General features: G+C 33.1%; 1 protein-coding gene across 5 annotated transcripts; it reads right to left on the bottom strand.

Moving 5' to 3' along the window:
• Nucleotides 1–9,542: 9,542 nt before the first annotated feature.
• Nucleotides 9,543–20,664, bottom strand: LOC132063924 (DEAD-box ATP-dependent RNA helicase 8-like). 5 transcript variants are annotated; one of them, XM_059456695.1, is made up of 10 exons: nucleotides 20,421–20,664; nucleotides 18,914–18,974; nucleotides 17,445–17,679; nucleotides 14,024–14,262; nucleotides 13,280–13,531; nucleotides 13,012–13,126; nucleotides 12,282–12,370; nucleotides 12,126–12,199; nucleotides 11,917–12,028; nucleotides 9,543–10,464 (listed from the first exon to the last, which is right to left on the bottom strand). In XM_059456695.1, the coding sequence occupies exons 1-9, from the start codon at nucleotides 20,582–20,584 to the stop codon at nucleotides 11,950–11,952; spliced, it is 1,308 nt and encodes a 435-aa protein (XP_059312678.1). In that variant the 5' UTR covers nucleotides 20,585–20,664; the 3' UTR covers nucleotides 9,543–10,464; nucleotides 11,917–11,949. The 5 variants fall into 5 exon arrangements, with proteins under 5 accessions (XP_059312678.1, XP_059312676.1, XP_059312677.1 ...); XM_059456693.1 differs by having other exon boundaries at nucleotides 13,012–13,192; nucleotides 20,421–20,662; XM_059456694.1 differs by lacking the exon at nucleotides 9,543–10,464 and adding an exon at nucleotides 10,994–11,555 and having other exon boundaries at nucleotides 11,913–12,028; nucleotides 13,012–13,192; nucleotides 20,421–20,663.
• Nucleotides 20,665–21,668: the final 1,004 nt, after the last annotated feature.

Here is a 21,668-nt window from a genome sequence, read left to right as displayed (position 1 = left end):
AGTGATTGAATCTTAGCCATTAAAATTAAAAAATTTACAATATTATTTAAGAATGAATGAGCAATAACTGTGTACGAAAGATACATGTCAAGCGTTCATTAATTTGGTTGGTATCTTCAATATACACTACATTAGTGAATATCTGCACCAAATAGGTACCTGTAAAAAAATTGATGTAACATAACGAGAGAGACACTATGTGCGACGAACACGTGCTTAGACAACATAATAAGCAAAACAACGTAAAATAGCGAAACCCCATGAACAGTGCAAGTGAGCATAGAATTGGGTTGAAATCAGCTTGGGAATTAAATCAGCTTGGGAATTGAGAAATCAAAGACAACCCATTGGACCACAACTAAGCCTTACGTGTTGTATAGGTTGAAAGAGACATCAATTGAAGTTTGATCAACTAAGCCATGATTCCAAACAATTTGACTACACAATTAAAATTTGTTTTTCTCATATACTGGTAATAAGTATATTTTTCAAGGCAGATTCAGCTGTTCAAAATCACAAGTTTACTAAATCTCATACTTATTACTACGCAAGCAACTTAAGATATTATTATAACCTATCAATTGAGTCTTATACACATCTAGAAATTTCTATTCTCAAATGCACAACAAAAGGTAGACTATGTTCTATACGTTAATATAGCAGCCTTTAATCTGTCGATCGCCCTTCCCTCACATTAGTCTTTTCTTTTTTACTCCCTCCATCTCAAATTATTTATCATTTTTTTTTAATTTTACATGCTCTTTAAGAAATATTAATTATAATGAGTATTTGATTAACTTCAGCTTATTTATATGTCTAAGTTATAATCTCTCTCCATTAAATGCTTATTCTATATATGTGTCATCTCCATTAATGATAAAATCCGCTAAAGGTAAGATGAAAAAAAATAATTAATTGTGTCATGAACTTCTAAAATGACAAATAATTAGACACAATTATTTTTAGGAACCCACGACAGATAATCTGAGATGGAGAGAGTATATTTTAATCAGATACTCTCTAATTTAACTAAAAATACTTCCGACAAATATGGAATAGCATTTAATTTCATATAGAAAAATGATGTGTGTGTGTGTATATACTGAGAATAAATGCGTAGACAACAAAAGAAGGGTGCATGTATATAAATATCAGCATATAAAACAACAGTGAGATTCAGAGAAAATGAAATGAAGAAGAGGAGTTAATGAAACCTCACACTCGCAGCAAGTCATAAATACAAGTAGACTAAAAAAACCCCACACATACATTTACACATGGAAACAAAGGGAAAGCATAATTAATAGAGAAGACGCAAAGAGGGCATTGGTAGGGAGGGTGTGTTACTGTACGGGGAACAGATAGAGAAGAAGCAATAAAGGATGCATCTCTTTCTTGTGATAGGTCAGAATGGGTCCTCCGTTTTCTGGACCTATGCCTACCCCTACCCTGCTATGCGCTAACGCAACAATAAGCGCAATCCGATGCACAGAGTATTCCATGTTAGCACGGTTTAGGGAAAGGTCGCTCCTAAGGGATGTGATGTAGACGGTTCTGCCACTGTACTGAGACGGTTCTGCTAATCTGGCATTAGTGGATCTTTCTTTGACTCGAACGTGGCCTCGGTGGCGGAGTTAGAATTTGCGATGAGGAGTTCAAAATATGAAGAAGTAAACATACAAAGAAGCCCAAGGAGGTTCAACTTCTACTATTTATACATAAAAATAATTTTAACTATATATAAACGGTATAATTTTCTGCCGAAGAGGATTCGGATGAACCCCTTAGCCGTATGTGGTTCCGTCCCTATGTAACCTATTTGGAACTGACTTTTTCCTTTCCAAAGTGGAATTCCTTGCCTTCCCTTTTGATTTGTGTCAAACTCCACTTTTGTTGTTGCGGGATGAAATGGTTCATTCAACCTCGGTATGATCTAGTGTGCATCCGCTCATGGTCGGGGTCACTCAACAGAAAGCTAACTCTCTTCTCCTGCTTTAGCTTGAGCCCACCTGGACAGACTCTGGCATGACACCCGTCACCCCGTCACCATACATAGGTAATAACATCACACGAAGACAATTTTACCGTTGCTCAAAGACTTCCCTACCTATACCTTATTCATATTATTGTATTATCCGAAAATACATATATACCCCTGCAACTTGAGATCAAAATCCTATTGAGTTTATCATGCACGGGTTCATTATATATGGACAACTTTTTACACCGTCAGCCTTTTGAGATTAAATCTCTGTAATACTTATATACTCGTCCAACAACTTTTTACACACTCAACCTTCAGGATAAACTTCGGAAATGAATACATAATATATATGCTTATTAAATAAATTTTAGTTTGTCAGTTAACTACTTATTAAAATATATTTTCTCTTTAATATAAATTTTTAAGCTTAAATTATTTTGATGCAGCGTAAATGTTTAATTACTCAAAAGTCTTCTAGCAAATTAATAATCAACTCCACATGCGTTAGTGTTCTAGCACCACGATGGCTCTCTTGTTATCAATAATGCATGTAACTTGTAAGTTCTCGTTCAAAATTTCTTTTCCTATGCATTGTTTTCTTGAGATGTCAGTAAGGGTGTCAACCGGTTCGGGCTAACCGGTTTTAACGCAGCGGAACGGTAGAACCGGTTAACGGTAGAACAGGTTAACGGTTCCGGTTGCCGTTTAATTATCTGCAGTCCGGTTCCAATATTTTAGGAACCGGAACCGGTTAAACAAAAACCGGAGGTTAAACGGACAGGATGCAACCGGTTTTACGGTGAAAATTAAAAAAAAAAAAAAAAAAAAAAAATAAATAGCCGTTGGGCAGTAGTTAATGGACCGTTGGCAACGTCCATTTGCAAAAATGGCCGTTAAGCGGCCATTTTGTTAATTTTTGGCCCCCAAATTTTTTTTTTAACACTTTAACCCATCCCCCACCCCTATATAAACCCTTCTTCATTTTCATTTTAATTCACACCAATTCACTCTTCTTCATCTTTCTCTCAAATCTCAATCTCTCAATTATAATTATTTTGCAATAACTAGCCACAAAGTCTTATTATAGTTTCAACTTTCAATTATTAATTTTGCAATTATAATATTGTTGGTGGAGTTGGTGATTTTGCAACAATCAGAAGTAGCTTTGGTGGATTTGCAATTCTAGCCGCCTTGACTTTGTTGAAATTAATCAAAGGCAATTTGGTACCTTCGTTCCAACTCTATCTTTATTTTTCGCAATTTAATTTACGCAATTTAATTTACGCAATTTAATTTGTTGTAATTTATTTTCTTGTAATTTATTTGATTGTGATTTAAATTAATTCTATTTAATAATGTCAAAGAGATTAAGACGTGGTGCGGTAGTAGTAGTCGTATTGTTAGAGGTGCGCTTAATGAGGAAACATTTGTGGAAGAAACACCTAATGTAGGTATTGATGTTGGTGGAAATAATCCACTTTTAGGTCATGAGGCAATGCAACAACATTTCACCGAGCACTTTTAATGAAGACTTAAATGATGATGATGAAACACAACCCCCAGAAAATCCCATAGGAGATACATGTCTGCACAATCACATACACAAGACAAACCGCCTAGAACTCGTAAGCCAACAGCTAAAATTTGGAAATTTATGACTAAGAATAGGAAAGCCAATCGGCTACATGTAACATATGTGGACAAGTATTTAGTTTTAAGCAAGGAACTGGTAAGGATGGTGGAACGGGTACACTAAATTCTCATATGAGAACCAAACATATGGATGCTTGGGGAGAGCAAACGGGTTCAAATGTGGGGGGGATTCAAATGACGATAGACCCACGAACCGGTAGAAATTTTAAGTATGACAAGAAAAAAGAACGCGTAGAAATAGCTAAAATGGTAGCTTATGATTGTTTACCATTTTCCTTTCCCTCGGGTTTGGGGTTTGTTACTTACATTCAACGTTGTTATAATCCGTTATTTGAGGGTATTCCTAGAAGTACTTGTAGAGCCGATGTTATAGATTTGTTTAAAAAATATAGATTTTATTTGCGCCACGTATTTAATTCTTTAAATTGTAATGTTTGTCTTACCGATTTGGGTCTTAGTATTAACCATTTAGATTTTTTTGCTATTACATGTCATTGGGTTGATGACAAATGGGTTATGCAAAAAAGAATTATAGCTTTTATATGACGAAGGAAAAGGTCGTCACGATGGAAAATTTTTAGCCGATTCAATGTCTACTATTATGAGATTTTTTAACATTTATAGAAAAACACTTTGTATTGCTTTAGATAATGCTTCTAATAATACAAAGGCAGTTGGTCTTTTAAAAAAAGAAATAAACCCTCCTCTAAAAAATATTTTTCATGTAAGATGTAGTTGTCACATTTTAAATTTAATTGTTAAAGATGGTCTTGAGCATTTTGATGATTACATTCAAAAAGTTAGAAATCTTGTTGCGTTTCTTTTTTTGTAATGCTAATAGGGGAAGAATTAGAGATTTTAAGAATGCTTGTGTGGAAAATAACCTTAGACCTAGGAAAATTCAAATAGAAATTGAGACTAGGTGGAACTACACTTACATTATGCTACAACAAGCATATGAGTATAGGATTCCCATACAACAAGTTCACAACAAATATAATACCGATAGTCAGGATTGGTTAAATTTTATGCATTGGGAAGATGTTAAAGAATGTATTGAACTCTTAGAAAATTTTAATAATGCAACTCTTGCTTTTTCTAGACAATTTTATCCCACGGTAACCGGAATTTTAGCCTACTTAGCGGAAATAGCTAGAGTTTTACAAGAGTATAAACATAAACCCGATTATCAAGTGGCTATTTTTGAAATGATAATCAAATTTAAGAAGTTTTTTTTCCCATCCCAACTTTATTTATATTGGGTTCCCTTTTAAATCCTTGTTTAAAAAAGCTGTCTTATACTAAAAATTTGGTTAGTCAAATTTATACATTTTTAGAAATTGAAGCGGGAACTCAACCATCTTTAGGCGAAGCCGAACTCGCTATTGATGATGAGTTTAGAAAAGTTTTTACTCATTATTCTAGTTTGGAAGAACGTACGGCACCCGTTGCTCCACGCCTACTACTTCTCAAAGTAGCAAAAAGGGCTTGTCGGGTTTAAAGTTTTACATTCATGACCAACTTCTTCTTCTTGCAAACTTTGATGAATATAATTTTATTTGATGCACCCAAATGTAGATATCAACCAATGGATGAGGTGGACGTCTTAGCATGGTGGAAGAAGTACAAGGCAAGCTATCAAATACTTTCAAGAATGGCTCGAGATATCCTTACGGTTCAAGTATCAACCGTGGCTTCGGAGAGCGCGTTTGCTGCCAAGGAAGACAGCAAATTGGAGACCATAGACATTCATTATCCGGCTTTAGCTTGCAAGTACTAGTGTGCATTCGAGATTGGATTAGATCGGAGCGACGCAACCAAAACTCGAAGCGGAGGAAGGCGAAGAGGAAGAAATTGAAGATTTGATAGCTAGTGGACCGGACCAAATGGAAGACTTTGAAGATATTTCCATGACCGAATATGATGTGGGGAAATTAACGAAATGGTTCAAAATTGGTGATTTTATTATTCTACTATTTTTGTACAACTCATGTATTATTTGCAAGTTAAAAAAAAATACAACTTGCAAATAAATGTTATCCAAGAATGAATAAAAATATGGCTCATTGAGCTTACTTCTATTTACTTGTGTTCATATTTTTACTTTTATTAAGTTAGGAATATACCTAAAATATACTAAGAATATACTTATAAGTATATTAAGTTATATAGTATACTTAAACATATATAAGTATATATAGTATATACTATATATAAGTATATATAGTATATAAGTAAGTATATATAGTATATATATTAAGTTATACATATATTTAGTATATATATTAAGTATATATAGTATATATGTATATATAGTATATATATTAAGTTATACATATATATAAGTATATGTATATACATATATATGTATATATATATATATATATATATATATATTAAGTTATACATATATTTAGTATATATATTAAGTATATATAGTTATACACATATTTAGTATATATATTAAGTATATATAGTATATATAGTATATATATATATATATGTATATATATTAAGTTATACATATATTTAGTATATATATTAAGTTATATATATATAGTATATATATTAAGTTATATATATATATAAGTATATATAGTATATAAGTATATATATATATATATAGTTATACATATATATAAGTATATGTAAGTTATACATATATATGTATAACTTAATATATATATAGTATATATATATTATACATATATTTAGTATATATATATATATATAGTATATATATATATAGTATATATATTAAGTTATACCTATATATAAGTATATATAGTATATATAGTATATATATTAAGTTATATATTTAGTATATATATTAAGTTATATATATTTAATATATATTAAGTATATATAGTTATACACATATATATATATATTATATATATAGTATATATAGTATATATAGTATATATGTATATATATTAAGTTATACATATATTTAGTATATATATTAAGTTATACATATATATAGTATATATATTAAGTTATATATATATAAGTATATATAGTATATAAGTATATATATATTAAGTTATACATATATATAAGTATATATGGTATACATATATATATGTATATATATATATACTATATATATATTAAGTTATACATATATTTATATATATATTATATATATAGTATATATAGTATATATGTATATATAGTATATATATTAAGTTATACCTATATATAAGTATATATAGTATATAGTACATATATATAGTATATATATTAAGTTATCCACATATATATATATAGTATATATGTATATATATTAAGTTATATATATTTAGTATATATATTAAGTTATACATATATATAGTATATATATTAAGTTATACATATATATAAGTATATGTAGTATATAAGTATATATACTATATATATATAAGTTATACATATATATATGTATACGAAAATGTATATCATTCAGATTCTTTCCTTGATGTTAATCCTAATTTGTCTTAGTAAATATTTAAACTTTAATTATAAAGTTGTATAACATATGTAAATATACCTACAATATACAAATAAATACTATAATATATATATATAATACAAAAAACAAAAAAAAAAAACATATTTTAAACACTCCAAACCGGACCGGTTCGGTTTAGGTTCAACTTCCGATTTATTATTATTTCGCCAACGGGCCAGTGTTAAATGGTTCGGTTTTTCCCACCATTCCCAAGAATAGTTGATGAAGCCGATTAAGTTCATGCCGAGTTCCATAACGGTTCAACAAACCGGTTGACACCCTTAGATGTCAGCAAGTTTAGTAGGAATCTGGACAATATTCGATGAAGTTCAGAGGAAAAAAAAATGTTTGAAGTCAAAACTGAGAAAAAATATATGGTGGGACTATTCCAACCTAGCATATTGAACAATTGAGGGAAGGTGACCGCACAGATCAATTGTTTGCCTCATACCTTTCTTCCAAGACACGTCAAAAAAGTGTTGCCGTCAGTGGCAGAGCTAAGGAAAGTTATCTAAATAGGTTAAAAATAAATTTTTAGTTATATAAGTTAAGCTTATCAAATGCTCTTAATCCAGTCAAACGTCTCTATAATAACAATATTTATTTGAAAATTTAATGACTGCTATAATAAGTGTTGTTATGTATATATATTGACATTTAATATTTCATTCAACTGTTATAAATAAAAGTACGCAAACAATTATTTTTCTGTGCTTTTTATGTTGCATATAAACGAAAACAATGTACTTTTTAATTTTAAAATCTCAATTGATTTTCATATCTCATTAATTAAAAATTGAAAAGACTAATAAATCATAACTAGTTATACCACACCGATAAAGAAATATTTTTTAAAAATTAGCGTAAAATATGTGTTATAAGTTGTTTAAACGTAAATTTAAACATTAGTTTTAATAATACTATGTTTGAATTAGGAAGAATATTGTCCAAACTTTCAACAAACAAAAAAATTCAATAACTTCCCTCAAAAGCTATCTAAGAAGATAACAATTGACTCTTCTATCTCTACCTAAATAACAATTGGCTCTTAACAATCGCTTTTTTATTTTGTACATATTATATTTTTTACAAAATATTATTACATAATATTTGAGCATCGCTATTATAGAGAGGTAATTTTACAAAGAGTGTATCACTATAATAAATTATAGGTAGAATCTTTCTTATAAGTAGTAAAATATAACTAGCGCTTAGATTTGGGTTTGAATTACGATGCAGTGCACACATAATTTTTTCTTATGCCATCTGTACAGTCGCCGTCGGTTATCCCCAGCTGCCGCCGGTGGACGACAGGTGAGGGTGGGGGGACCATGGCCCTCTGAGGAAGAGAAGGTCTTATCATAGTCAGTGAAATGAATGCGGTCAAATCCTGATTTTTTACTTTGATTTTCATTTACTCTACGCCGTCCTATTGTTATTTTATATTTGACTCGACATCATCATTAGTAAATGCCTTCAATATTTTTTTAGCGTTTACTGTCTGTCTTACTTGAAGAGTAAATATTTTAACAGCTTTTAAAGAACTTTAACCTGTTAAATTTATTATGTGCAACACTTTTTATATTAAAGTAACTTTACAAAGTTAATTAAGTAGATAAATATCAATATCAACATTTTAAATTTGAAAGGTCCTTATTCTCATACTTTAAACACTAACTTTTTCTTTTGACAGATGAAGTTTCAATTTAAGAGATTAGTGAGTCACATTGAATGCGTTTGGAGTGACATAGAGCCCGTTTGGCTTAGCTTATAAATCGTTAAAAGCAGTGTAATAATTTTTTTTTAGGCATTTTTTACAATTTATAAGTATTTGTATTTAAAATAAAAGCTGCAAAAAAATAAGTTAGGCCCGTTTGGCTTAGGCAAAAAAAAAAAACTTATAAAAAAAATCAAAAAAAAAAAAAAGTTTTTTTGTTACTTATAAAAAAAACGAGTACATAAGTAATTTTTTTTAAGTCCATCCAAACAGGCTCATAAGGTTGTTTTCATGAAAAAAAATTTCTTGAGAGAAGTTTTCAATATTTGGTTGGTGAAAAAGATAATCTGTAACATTAAAATGAGTAATAACAATATTAGCAAATAGAAGAGTATTTTGATGACGTTTTTGAGTACTGAAAATAAATAATAATATCTAGTTGTTAGTTACTCGACACAAGTAATATTTAAGTTAGAGAAGTCAATAGGTCTCCCAAAAAGACTCCATTCCCATTCTGACCACAAATTAGTCCTCTGGAAGACAACTCTCTATTAACGAAGCAATAAAAAACAACTTTCTCCTAGAAAACTTCCTCAAGCCTAAAGACTTCTGGCGACTGGCATACCAAACACAACCACATTATAACCTACTTTATGTTACGGAGAATAAGATGCATGAAGAGTTCTATGAGTAACACTTTGTGTAGTATAAGATGCTACTAAGTTAATACGCAATGTAGGAGCATCATACAGCACAAAAAATGTTATTATCATAGCGGATCATTTTAATAAGAGTAGCATCATAAGATGCTCTTTAATGTTTGAGCTTTGAAGGCTATGGACTGTTAACAACTGGTTATCGCGATAAGGAAAATGATGGAACTTGTAGCCAAAATTAGTGCTGCAAAAAGGCGAACTTTTACAATAAAAAGTTCTCTTTTTTAAGGTATCAGGTAAACAGTACAGTATCGACAGGTTTCCCTCGACAAGAAATGAAGAGAAAGCGCTAAAATAGGATCAGACTCTTCAAAATCAGCCAAATCGAATACTGCACCCATGAAGAAAGTAACATTGTCGATCGTTCTAAACCCCAACACAACAGAAAAAACCATAAAAGGAAAAGGAAGTGCAGAGCCCTTCAAAAACAGGTTATACAAACTTCAGTAAACACCACGGGCAGTTGGATATTTATTGGATATCTGATCCTCATCTCACAATCAATTCAGCCAAACCCCTTTCAATCATTTTAAGATGTTTCGAACTTTCAATTATATCCTTAGGCACCACTTGTCCATGACAATGCCCACATACTGAACCCATGTGCACGACGAACACAGACAGAAACAAAGGACAGAAACAAAGGCCAAATACTCTTGACAGTTTCCAACAGACATACAGAGCAAAGGAAACAACTACAAATGCCAATCGACATAATCCAGATGCTCAACGAAGATAGGCAGTTACTGAGGACCGATTGAGTGTCAATATGTACCATTTGATTCTTTACCCATTAGAAGCCCAACATCTAATATGCACTTTGTTGTTTCGCAACCGTGAATCTGAGAAGTCCTTTTAAACTCAGGAGACGTACGCCTTCAGAAAGTGAAATCTGGCATCTCTGCAAGAAAGCATGTGCTCGAAAAATTTATTCCTTCTCTCCTGTCACTCCTTTGTTTTGAAGGTAAAGGTGAAGTGCAATCAGCAAAACAAGCTTGACAAATTACCTCAAAACAAGAAGTTAAGAACTTAACATGATGCTGTCTTTTCCCATTTCAGGAACTTTTGAGAGAAATAAAGAGCATATTCACGTAATCATTCTCAGCCAAGGGCAAAATACATAGTAGGAGGACAACTTTTTGCATAGAGTAAGCAGATAAGCAACCTTTTATTAAGCAGAAATATTTGTTTGACATATGAAGCTACTCTAAGAATCCTTCCAGATAAACATAGCAGATAGCATAACCAACACATGACTGACAGGAAAGTGAGCTTTCATATTCTCCCTTTTATTTACTACATAAAAGCAGCATCATTCAACTATTCAAAGTTTCAAACCAACATTAACTATAAATGGGACCACAAAGCTATAAAAAAAAAAAAAAAAAAATTGTACTCCATTCTAATTTGACTTGAGTGGAGCATATGCTAGTGTACTACTATACAATCAAACTGTCCCAAAGAGCTCAAGACGTTAATGTTTCCATATTCATCAACAAACACATTAAAACACCTTTAATGAAGGTTAAATTACATTGAAACTAATTGATTCTATTTCGAAACCTTTTTGTTTTGCCTACCCTTCTAATACTTGTCATTTTTAACAGCACTCATTCTTTGATCATTCACTTGAAATAATTGCATAGAAAACTTAGCAGAAAAATAACACCATCGAAGTCCAAAACCTTCCAGACAGCACATAATTCAAACTTCAAAATAAACCAGCACTTGGTCATACACAGAGCTTTATCTATTCTCCAACGAAAATTTCTCCAGAGCTAAAAAGCTTAAAGTGGTTAAGGTAAAGCAGACTAATTAAGGAAATGTTGTATATCTGGTGAACTAAACTGTGTTCCCTAGGCAAATGAGCCAACCTATGCAAGTGAGTGAACAATATCATTCAGAAAAGCAAGAGAAGAGCTTTTAGTCACAAAATGTTAGAACCAACAGTGAAAACCTCCTAGTCCTCCCAACTTCAAATATGGAGTATGGCTACATATCAAAAGAGAGAGCAGGGTAATTTTTTTGTAAAAAGAAGCACAGGAATAAGAAAGTAATATTCCTAATATCAGCTGACCACCTTCAAATTATGTTACTCGGACTCTTCAAAAATGTCGACGTGTACGTGTCAATCCTCCAAAAGCAGTGCCTTTATGGAGGATCGGACACGGGTGCGGCAGCCATTTTGGAAAGTCTGAGCAACTTAGCCTTCAATGCAAGTAAATTAAACTACCCGAGATTAATGGGCAACTAAAACAGAGAAAAGAGAACTCGCTGGACTGCACAACAAGATTTTCCGAAAACTGCATCCAGCAACTTAACAACACAACACATTTCTATACTAAATACTTACCTACTGGCAGCACCATCAACCACAGCTAACTGCTCACTGGCAATATATAGCTCGATCTATCTGTGGAGGTATTTGCTTGATCTCTGTTCCTAGTTCTTGTTCAATTCTGTACCTGTCAGTCAGATATATACAACAATATCATCAGAAACCGGCACACGGAAACTAAATGACCTTCTCGCATAATAGAAATGAAAATAATTAATGCATACAGATTGAAGCGATCTTCATAAGTAATCAGGTTAACAGCTAAACCAAGGTGTCCAAATCTCCCTGATCGGCCAACCTGCAAAAACAATTACCAATGAGAAAATAACACCAACAGATAGATAAGTCAATAAGCAAGATCAAAGATCTGTAGTGCATACCCTGTGCAAATAAGTTTCTGAGTTCTTAGGGAAATCAAAATTGATAACAACATTGACTGCTTGAATATCTATTCCCCTAGTAAACAAATCTGTCCCATCATGAATGAACACAATTACTAAATCAATCAATTAACAAAATAGACTATCATAGGAACACATGCTGATCCTTGTAAAGAACAAAAATCAATGAGATTAGCATGCATCATGAAAGATCAAGTCAAATTCACCATCTAAGAATAACGTCGGGATCATTCATTACACAATAAAACAAATGGGTGGCATACCATGTAAGAGTGCTTAGCAACACCAAGAATATGGCAACATGGACAATGGAATAGATATCAGTGAAAGCCACAAATTCCACCAAGGAACCCAACTCCCAACCCCCAACCACATAAGGTGGGAATTTCACCCTATGAACACTAACTAAAAAGATTCAACTACATAGAGCACCATATTTGGTCAGATAATAAGTACATGCAATCTGACCCAACAATGGTGCACTTGCAACCAAACAAGTTACACCACAATACACCCAGTGTCTATATTTCTCATGATATTTCGGTGTGAGAACAAATTATGAAGAGAATCGTATAATAAGCCACACCTTTTAAATAACTATTATGTACTTAGAAGTGCTAATAAATAACGATGAATCCTAAAGGTCATATTGAACATGTGGACACATCAAGAATTAACCATAACAGTACAAACAGATGCATAATCATACCAGTACAAACAAGGTTCCTGCAGGCACCATTACGGAAGTCATGAAACACCCTGTTCCTATGATCTTGAAGCATCTTGGCATGAATGTAGAAGCATGAATAGCCCAGCTCAGTAATCTTCTTGGCAAGAAGTTCCACACGATTTACAGAGTTGCAAAAAATAATTGATTGGTTAATTTGAAGCTGCGCCCAGAAAGCAGATAGAAACAGGTTATCATGTGCATTGCGCTAATTTTAATACCTACATTCCATAGTATAACTAGGACTAACCTTTGAGAAGAGAGTATTAAGGCAGTGAATCTTCTGTCTTTCTTCAACAAAAGCATAATATTGCGTTATACCCTTGAGTGTAAGTTCATCCATGAGGTTGATAACATATGGCTTGTGCAAATATCTATCTTTAAAGTACTTGACAGTAACAGGGAACGTCGCAGAAAACATCAAGATCTGGCGATTTGCAGGTATGAAACTGATCAGCTGCTCAATGGAAGGTTGGAATTCTGGTGAAAGAAGCTTATCAGCCTGAAGGACAAAAGTAAATACAGTTGGCTTTACAATCACATATGGTGTCTTGCTAGGAAATAAGAAAAAGAGGGTGGGAAGGACAAGCAGAAAACAATTTATCCAATTCAAATGAACTTATGTAAGGTCGCCACGGTAAATTTTGTTCTCAACATGTAAGAAACTTGCATCAAGAGTTTGTAGGTGTAAGTCAGAATCATAAGTAAAGAAAAAAAAAAAAAAAAAAAAAAAAGGAACACAAGTACACTAGCCCAAAATGTTGCTAGTTTCTCAACATCAAAAATAAAAAAGATCTTAATTGATTAAACCTTCACCTATATTGCACATGGTGTACTCTATAGATAATAAACTTATCAAAGAATTTAAGCATTTTCTTTTGAAACGGGTAAAGTTAGAATTTAAGCATTTTTGACATCAGTTTAGCATTAAAACGACTCTTCAGGAGACAATCGCACATTAATACTCTGATTTATTTACTCAAGAAAGGGTTACCTCATCCATGACAAGCATGGAGCAATCTTTCAAAATGCACACCCCCTTTTTTGCAAGGTCAAGAATTCTTCCAGGAGTTCCAACAAGTAAATGAACTGGCTGATACAGTCTCATTATGTCATCCTTTAAGCTAGTCCCCCCAGTGGTAACCATGACTTCAATTTTTAGGTGCTTCCCGAGTTCTTTACAAACTTGAGATGTTTGGAGGGCCAATTCTCGAGTTGGGACAAGAATAACAACTGCATATGGAGGCACCAAACAACAGTTAGAAACAAAACTAAAACACAGAAAACTATAATTGAACAACTAGGGTAAACACTACACATTTTCCTGGATGCTAAATCTATGTTAGGAGCAATTATAAGCTCTGTCATTAGCACATTGTATGCTAAATCTATGTTACAGCACGTCACTTCACATGTATTATAGACTATATATGACAGGAAAGTGCTAGCAACACATGTTTCTATTAGGTCACATTGACAATACAATCAAAAATAGACTGACATACTTGCTTTATTAATGAGGCCATCGAATGTGCAACTGAAAATCTGGAAAATTAAAAGCAAAAATGATGGAAAACCTATTCACACCAGCAAATAAGCCAGCCCAAGCTTATGCTCACTTCACATGTCAACTAGATTAAATCAAGTCAACTTCATACTGTAAATAAATGTGTTTACAAGAGCTTTTTTTCTTTCTTTCTGAGAACAAGTATTTTACAAGCATGGGCTGGATTTAAGTTCAAAATATTGTGATATGGAAAAGAGAAACTCCTTTCAATATTTGAATTTAAATTCAGAATATTTATTTGCAAGAACCAAAATTTTCAGAACTTATTACTATATTACTGGATAGCTTCTACAAGTAATTACTAATCTTCCACAATTGTAAATAGCAATGCAATTAACACCATAGAATTGATTCAAACAGAATTTTGTTTTAGGTGATTAAATGTAATATGCAAACAAGAAAACCATTACATTGCAATTCCCATAAAAAATAAAAATGGGAATCAACTTGAGGCAGTGTTGTTAAAGGTCATTTGAGGCACGCTTAAGCCCTGAAGCTCAGTTAAAGCCAGGTAGTGGCTTCGCCTTCCTTAAGTAGCACTTATTGTAGGCACTAAGGTGCAAAGGTGTTCACCTCACTTCCTGTTGGCTCTGTCTTTAAGAGAGAAATAGTAGACAACATATATAGTTTGTAAACTAAGATAAATTGTTAAGAAGTGTCATAAATGTATTTTTAGTACTTAGGATGAGAAATTAAAATTTTAGCATAAGAAACTAGCTCCAAATAATATAAAACTTCAACTTTTCATCTAAATCAGAAATTTAAGGTGGTTTCTGAACTTGATTGATATGATCTTTGTTGGGTCCATCCCTTATTTTAGGGAAGAAAACACTGTTTTGAGGAAGAAAACACTTCCCTTGTTTTAAGAAGAAAACATCTTCCTTGTATTTGGCAAATTGTCAAGTGCTTGCTTGAGTCACCAATGACATCAATAGGTTCATCTCACACCTATAAATAGGGAAGCTTTCTCATTTGCTACAAACACCAAATTGAAGAAGACAACACATCCCAAAGAGAGAAAAATCTAAGAGAAATACTCTTAGTGAAAGGCCTAAGTAAGAGAAGGTCTTTGAGAGAATTTTGTGTGGTAACTCAATTGGGGTTGTGAGGTTGAGTGTTGTAAACATTTGTAGATTAAATCACATCACGGCGTAAGTAGGTATTTAAGTCAACTTCATACTGTAAATAAATGTGTTTACGCAATCGGTAAATTCGATGGTACATTTTGCATTACGAGCTTTTTTCTTTCTTTCTGAGAACAAGTATTTTACAAGCATGGGCTGGATTTAAGTTCAAAATATTGTGATATGGAAAAGAATTCAATACCATTTGTAAATCAATCCTTTCAATATTTGAATTTAAATTCAGAATATAAAAGTATCCTTGCCGAGGGTGCGCAGTGACAGATCTCCCCGAGCGATATTTTCGATGAAACTACAACCGAAATAAAAAGGCATCGAAGTCAAGGAATGGCAGGGGGTCAATCCGTACCGTGACGAACACATGAGTGAACCAAAATTTTCAGAACTTATTACTATATATAATGACAAACTACGTGGCCGGGACTGGATAGTTTCTAGAAGTAAACGGATACTAATCTTCCACAATTGTAAATAGATCTCAGTGCAATTAACACCATAGAATTGATTCAAACAGAATTTTGTTTTAGGTGATTAAAATGTAATATGCAGACAAGAAAACCATTACATTGCAATTCCCATAAAAAATAAAAATGGCCATGAATCAAACTCAAGTGAGGTTTGAGGTCCGACAACGTGTTGTGATAAAGGTCATTTTGAGGCACGACTTAAGCCCTGAAGCTCAGTTAAAGCCAGGTAGTGGCTTTCGAATTCGCCGGAGTTCTTTCATTTCGAAAGTAGCATCATATGTTCATAATGTAGGCACTAAACTAAGGTTACATTGGCTAAACACCGAGGTGTTATCATTTGGATGAACAAAATAAGGAAGATCCCGTGTGGCTCTGTCTTTAAAAAAATTCGAATGTCGAGAGAAATAGTAGACTTTCCGACACCCGAACATATATAGTTTGTAAACTAACATTCTACTCACCGATAAATTGTTAAGAGGTGTCATAAATGTATTTTTTTTATCGTACTTAGGATTATAAAGAGAAATTAAAATTTTAGCATAAAAAAGTTCAAACTAGCTCCAAATAATATAAAACTTCAATTTTTCATCTAAATCAGAAATTTAATATCCGAAAGGTGGTTTCTGAAAATCTTGATTGATATGATCTTTTCAAACAGACTGCGTAATTATAATTGTTTCAATTCTTTTCTCCAAATAGTTATTGTTTGCATTTGTAGTTATTTTTTGTTGCATTACATATATTTTATTTTCTCCTTCTAGCGTGTTGCTTACTATCCTTTTTGGTTATCAAAAAACATTTGTATCTTATTTTTCTTCATGCGATTGGTATTTAAGCGGTCCACCGTCTTTGTTAAAAATAGTTATTGTTTGCATTTGTAGTAATTTTTTTGCGCGCGTTTTATATCCTTTTTGGTTATCAAAAAACATTTGTATCTTATTTTTCTTCATGCGGTTTTCTTTGTTAAAGCCGCGTTTTATTTCTGCTTTGCGCTGAAAGCCCCAACAGACTTTGGCGGTTTCTCTGAGCGTTTGACTACTCTTACTTGAGGGGCCTAAATGATTTCAGGCCTAACTCAACTCCTTTAGTAAAGGAGCTGTACACCAGATTATGCCAAAGCTTTACTAGCTACTCAATCCATGGTCAACATGAATTGGTATACAAAGCTTAGTTCACTTGCAGCCCTACAGATACTAGAAAGGTGACAATATAACAACTATAAAATGCCTAGATAAGAACCTTGAATCACATTCTTGTCTTGATCAATTTTCTCTAAAGCAGGAATGCAGAAGGCAGCAGTCTTCCCAGTTCCATTTTTGGCCCTAGCCAAAATGTCACTTCCAGTGAGAGCAATTGGAATACTCTCCTCCTGGATTGGCGATGGTTTCTCAAAGCCCTTTTCATAAATTCCCATAAGCAGTTCGCGCTTAAGAAAGTAGTCTTCAAACTCATTTCCCTTAGTTGCTGTCACGTCCTGCAAGAAAAAGTAGCAGTGGAACAACCAATTTCTTATGTAAGTCGCCGTGAAGATAATCAGTAATGCAGAATAACCAGAAATAACCTCATAAACACCGGTACGTAATCACAGAAGTTTTCTAGATCCAAAAAAGAAGAAAAAAAATCAGGGAGTAAACAAACCACATCAAGGAAGACATACTGATAACTCAACAATCAGTGAGCAAAATATAATACCTTAGATATTACTATTTTGTGCATCAAATTACTGTTAAAGCGTATAGAAGATTATAAATATAGACTTAAAATGCTATGGTACACATCAAATGAATAAATGAATAGCCTCACACTCTCTAGCACTTGTATGAATAATATAAAGGCTGTTAAATCATGTAGATGATTATAAATATAGACTTACAATGATATGCTACATATCATATGAATACCGTCACTTTTCTAGCACTTGTGTGAGTAATATGACATTTTTCAGCAGCTCCGCATAAGCAATATCTTTTTGTTTTTCCAGTTAATTGTCAGATCATCCCGTTCTCCTAATGGGTTAAAAATTAGGCACAAGAGCAGTTACGATTACATCAATAATGAGGAAGGCCAAAGAGAGAAAAGTGACAAAGAGCCCGTTTGGATTGGCTTATAAGCTGTTTTCAGCTTTTTTGAGTTCATTTTGTGCTTAAAATAAGCTCAAAAAAATAATTGGACCCATTTAACTTAGTTTATCTAAAGCAGAGAAAGTCGAAAACAGCTTATAAGCCAAAAAAAATAAGTTACCCTAACTTATTTTTTTCAGATAAGCTGCAAAGCTGAATCAAAGAAAGACATAAGCTGAATTGAGAAAACTAAGGGAAAATCTCAGCAAGAGAAATATCAGCCCCTTTGTCCCGAAAAGACAGCCTACTTTCTTCTTTGGTCATCACAATGGTGATCACTTAAAAAGAATTTTTTTACATGCAAGCATTCTATGACAAAATTTCATGACTCAAGTCTCAAGCTAATAGTATATGAGATGCTAGTCAGGCCACCTAATATCTTACAGCATGTTACTTATGATTCAAGTCTTCAGCAACAATTGATTAATGAAACTGCCTACGACAGATGTGAAACCAATGTGTTGTATGAGACAGGTAGATGAAAATTGACATTCGGAAGAAACAGAACAAACATGGTCGACGAACATGGTGTCATGAAGAGAATACAATGTATTAAACTACACGGGCAGAGATCAATTTCCAATTTACCTCTGTTCTATATCGAGTATCAGTTGGTGGTATCTTCAACCTAGCCTTCCAATCTTGTGAACTGAGCAAAGGGGAAAAGAGAAGAAACGAAATTGATTTATCATTAATTGCACTACATTTTCACATATGTTCAACAGAATAACTTAATAAAATAATTCAAACTCATGATACATGAAACTCAAAGAGGTCCTAATTGTATTAATAAAAATGATACACCAATAACTTTTGGAAGAACAAAAATCCTCACTTGATATATAACTGTTTGAGTTAGCAGGAGAAAGAATCCGTCCTTTCCCTATTTAATGTAAAGGTACTAACATTCCTTCCTGTCCCTCAGCATTTTTCATATGGAAGCTAAAGTCTCCTCCAAAGTGCAGGTGTTTATTGGTCCCTGCCCCTTGAAAGGTCCAATACTAATGACTTGTGTAAGATGAGGAAGCTAAGCAAGGTTCTGACTTCTGCCCCCCGAAGTTGAATACATTTTTTTTTTTTTTAAGAATGGTAACAGTATTGAATACATTGTGTGCAGTCATCATAATGAGATACACAACTCAGAGTCCTACAGGATCATTCTCCAGAAAAATCTGGTTCAATAAAATGCTACGACATGCTGTTAGCAATTGAAAGTGTGATTTATCACGGTCCTAAATGTAGCAGTTAGCAGTTGAATGCTATAACTCTTAAACTCCGACAAGTTCTACATCCTATGCATGAGACAACAAAAACAAAGACTCGCCTAAATCCCAAACTAGTTAGCTGAGACTAAGTGAATCCTCTATCCATTCCGCTGATTAGGCTCATTTCATTACAATACTCAATAATTGAGTTTTAAAACAAATTAGGGTTCTCTGAAACTATAAACAGCAACAACAACAACATTCCCAGTGTAATCCCACAAGTGGGGTCTGGGGAGGGTAGAATGTACGCAGACCTTACCTTTACCTTTGCGGGGTTGGGAGGCTGTGTTCAATAGACCCTGGGCTCAAAAGAGATGTAACTGACGCAAGAAAATAGGAAAGAACAAGGGACAACAAAATAGTACTCCCTCCGTCCCATTTTATGTGATATAATTTGACCGAGCACGGAATTTAAGAAATAAAGGAGGACTTTTGAATCTTGTGGCCTAAAACAAGCCAAAGATATTTGAGTAGTTAAGTAAAAGTAAAGTTTGAAGTTAAATTATTGCGAAATACAGAAATATATCATTCTTTTTGGGACGGACTAAAAAGAAAAGTATATCACATAAATCGAAACAAACGGAGTAATGTACAGAATAAGTGCAGCAACAGATATCAATACACATAGGCGAAAAAGAAACTACACGATACCTAAATCATACTACTAAAAGTACAGCCCTCGACCTCCATACCTTCCCTGTCTAAGGTCACGTCCTCAGTCAACTGAAGCTATGTGCAGTTCTCAGAAACTATAAATTCTCTAAATCTCACACTTATTCATAGATTCTGTGCATATCATACTGAGAATAAAGGGAGCAAAGAAAGCCTACCTGTGGTCAAGGGGTTGGGACTGTACAGTCTTTTCAACGTCATCATCAGTAAATGGCAAGTGGTTTCTTCTAAGCCACTGCTGCTGTGTTTGCTGTTGATAGGGCACTGGCCCTCTCTGCATATACTGCTGCTGACCATTTCTAGCTTGATAATTTGGTTGCATACTCCCGCCGGTTGAAATCTTGCACTAGGATTCATCACTAATTAGTTATCTCCAAAAACTAAAGAGTAATATTCAATTGAAACACAAACAACAACTATATATATATATATATATACACACAAAAAATGTTCGGAGCTTAATTTCCACTTGTAGCTGGGCGAGTATGTAGGGTCTCCGACAACCGACGGCGGTTTTTCCGCCTAAAATTCGAGGAATAATCGATACATACGAGTAGAAGAAACTAGAGAAAATTTTATTAGAGGACAAGCGGGTCTAGAGCGTGGAGAAAAATTTATTAAATGTGTTTAAGTAGTTTCTAGTGAAACGTGCTGATCTTTATGGCATTCGGCAACACACAGCGCCGACTTTTTACTATAATTACAATAATAGTTAATTTTTACTTGTCCACGACTTTTTATTTTTAACTATTATTGTAATTATTAATAATAGTTAATTTTTGCTTGTCAAATTATTTTTCAAATCTAATTCAATTATACATCAATTAATATAAATATATACATTTCATTTATTATTTGTGTATACCGTTACTATTCATTTTACTGTTGAGTTAATTATGACAAAGAATAAAGAACACAGTTGTACTTCTCTGGAAGCAACATATAAAATGATAAAATGGTCCCGTAAGTTCAAAGTGGTCGTCGAAAAAATATTTGGGAACACTTTTTTGTACTTTTTTTTTCAGGTAACATTTTTAGTCCTTTAGATTTGTCAAAACTTTGCTACGCCGTCACCGTGAGGTTGATTTTTGGTCTCGGAAATTCGTAAAAATTTCTTTAAAAAATGTAAGGTAAGATCACAGACAATACGACTCTCCGCGTCCGACCTTCCCCGACCCCGCATGATAAATTTGTTAGCCTACAGACGGCCGTCTTTTTTTTAGATTTGTCAAAACTGAGCACTTGTCGCCACCAAATATTTAATAAATTATGGTTGCTTGATTTAACGTGATTGTGAAAACCTGTACTCCCTCTGACTCAATTTATGTGAAGGGGTTTGAAGTATCAGAGTCAAAACACTTGATTTCGATTATAAATTCGCAGATAGATTTCTCCAGTATTTTAAA

The sequence above is a fragment of the Lycium ferocissimum genome, chromosome 7 (assembly GCF_029784015.1).
Source record: "Lycium ferocissimum isolate CSIRO_LF1 chromosome 7, AGI_CSIRO_Lferr_CH_V1, whole genome shotgun sequence".
NCBI classification, from domain to species: Eukaryota; Viridiplantae; Streptophyta; class Magnoliopsida; order Solanales; family Solanaceae; genus Lycium; species Lycium ferocissimum.
The sequence above is the reverse complement of the archived record's forward strand: the minus strand, read 5'-3'. Positions and strand labels throughout refer to the sequence as shown.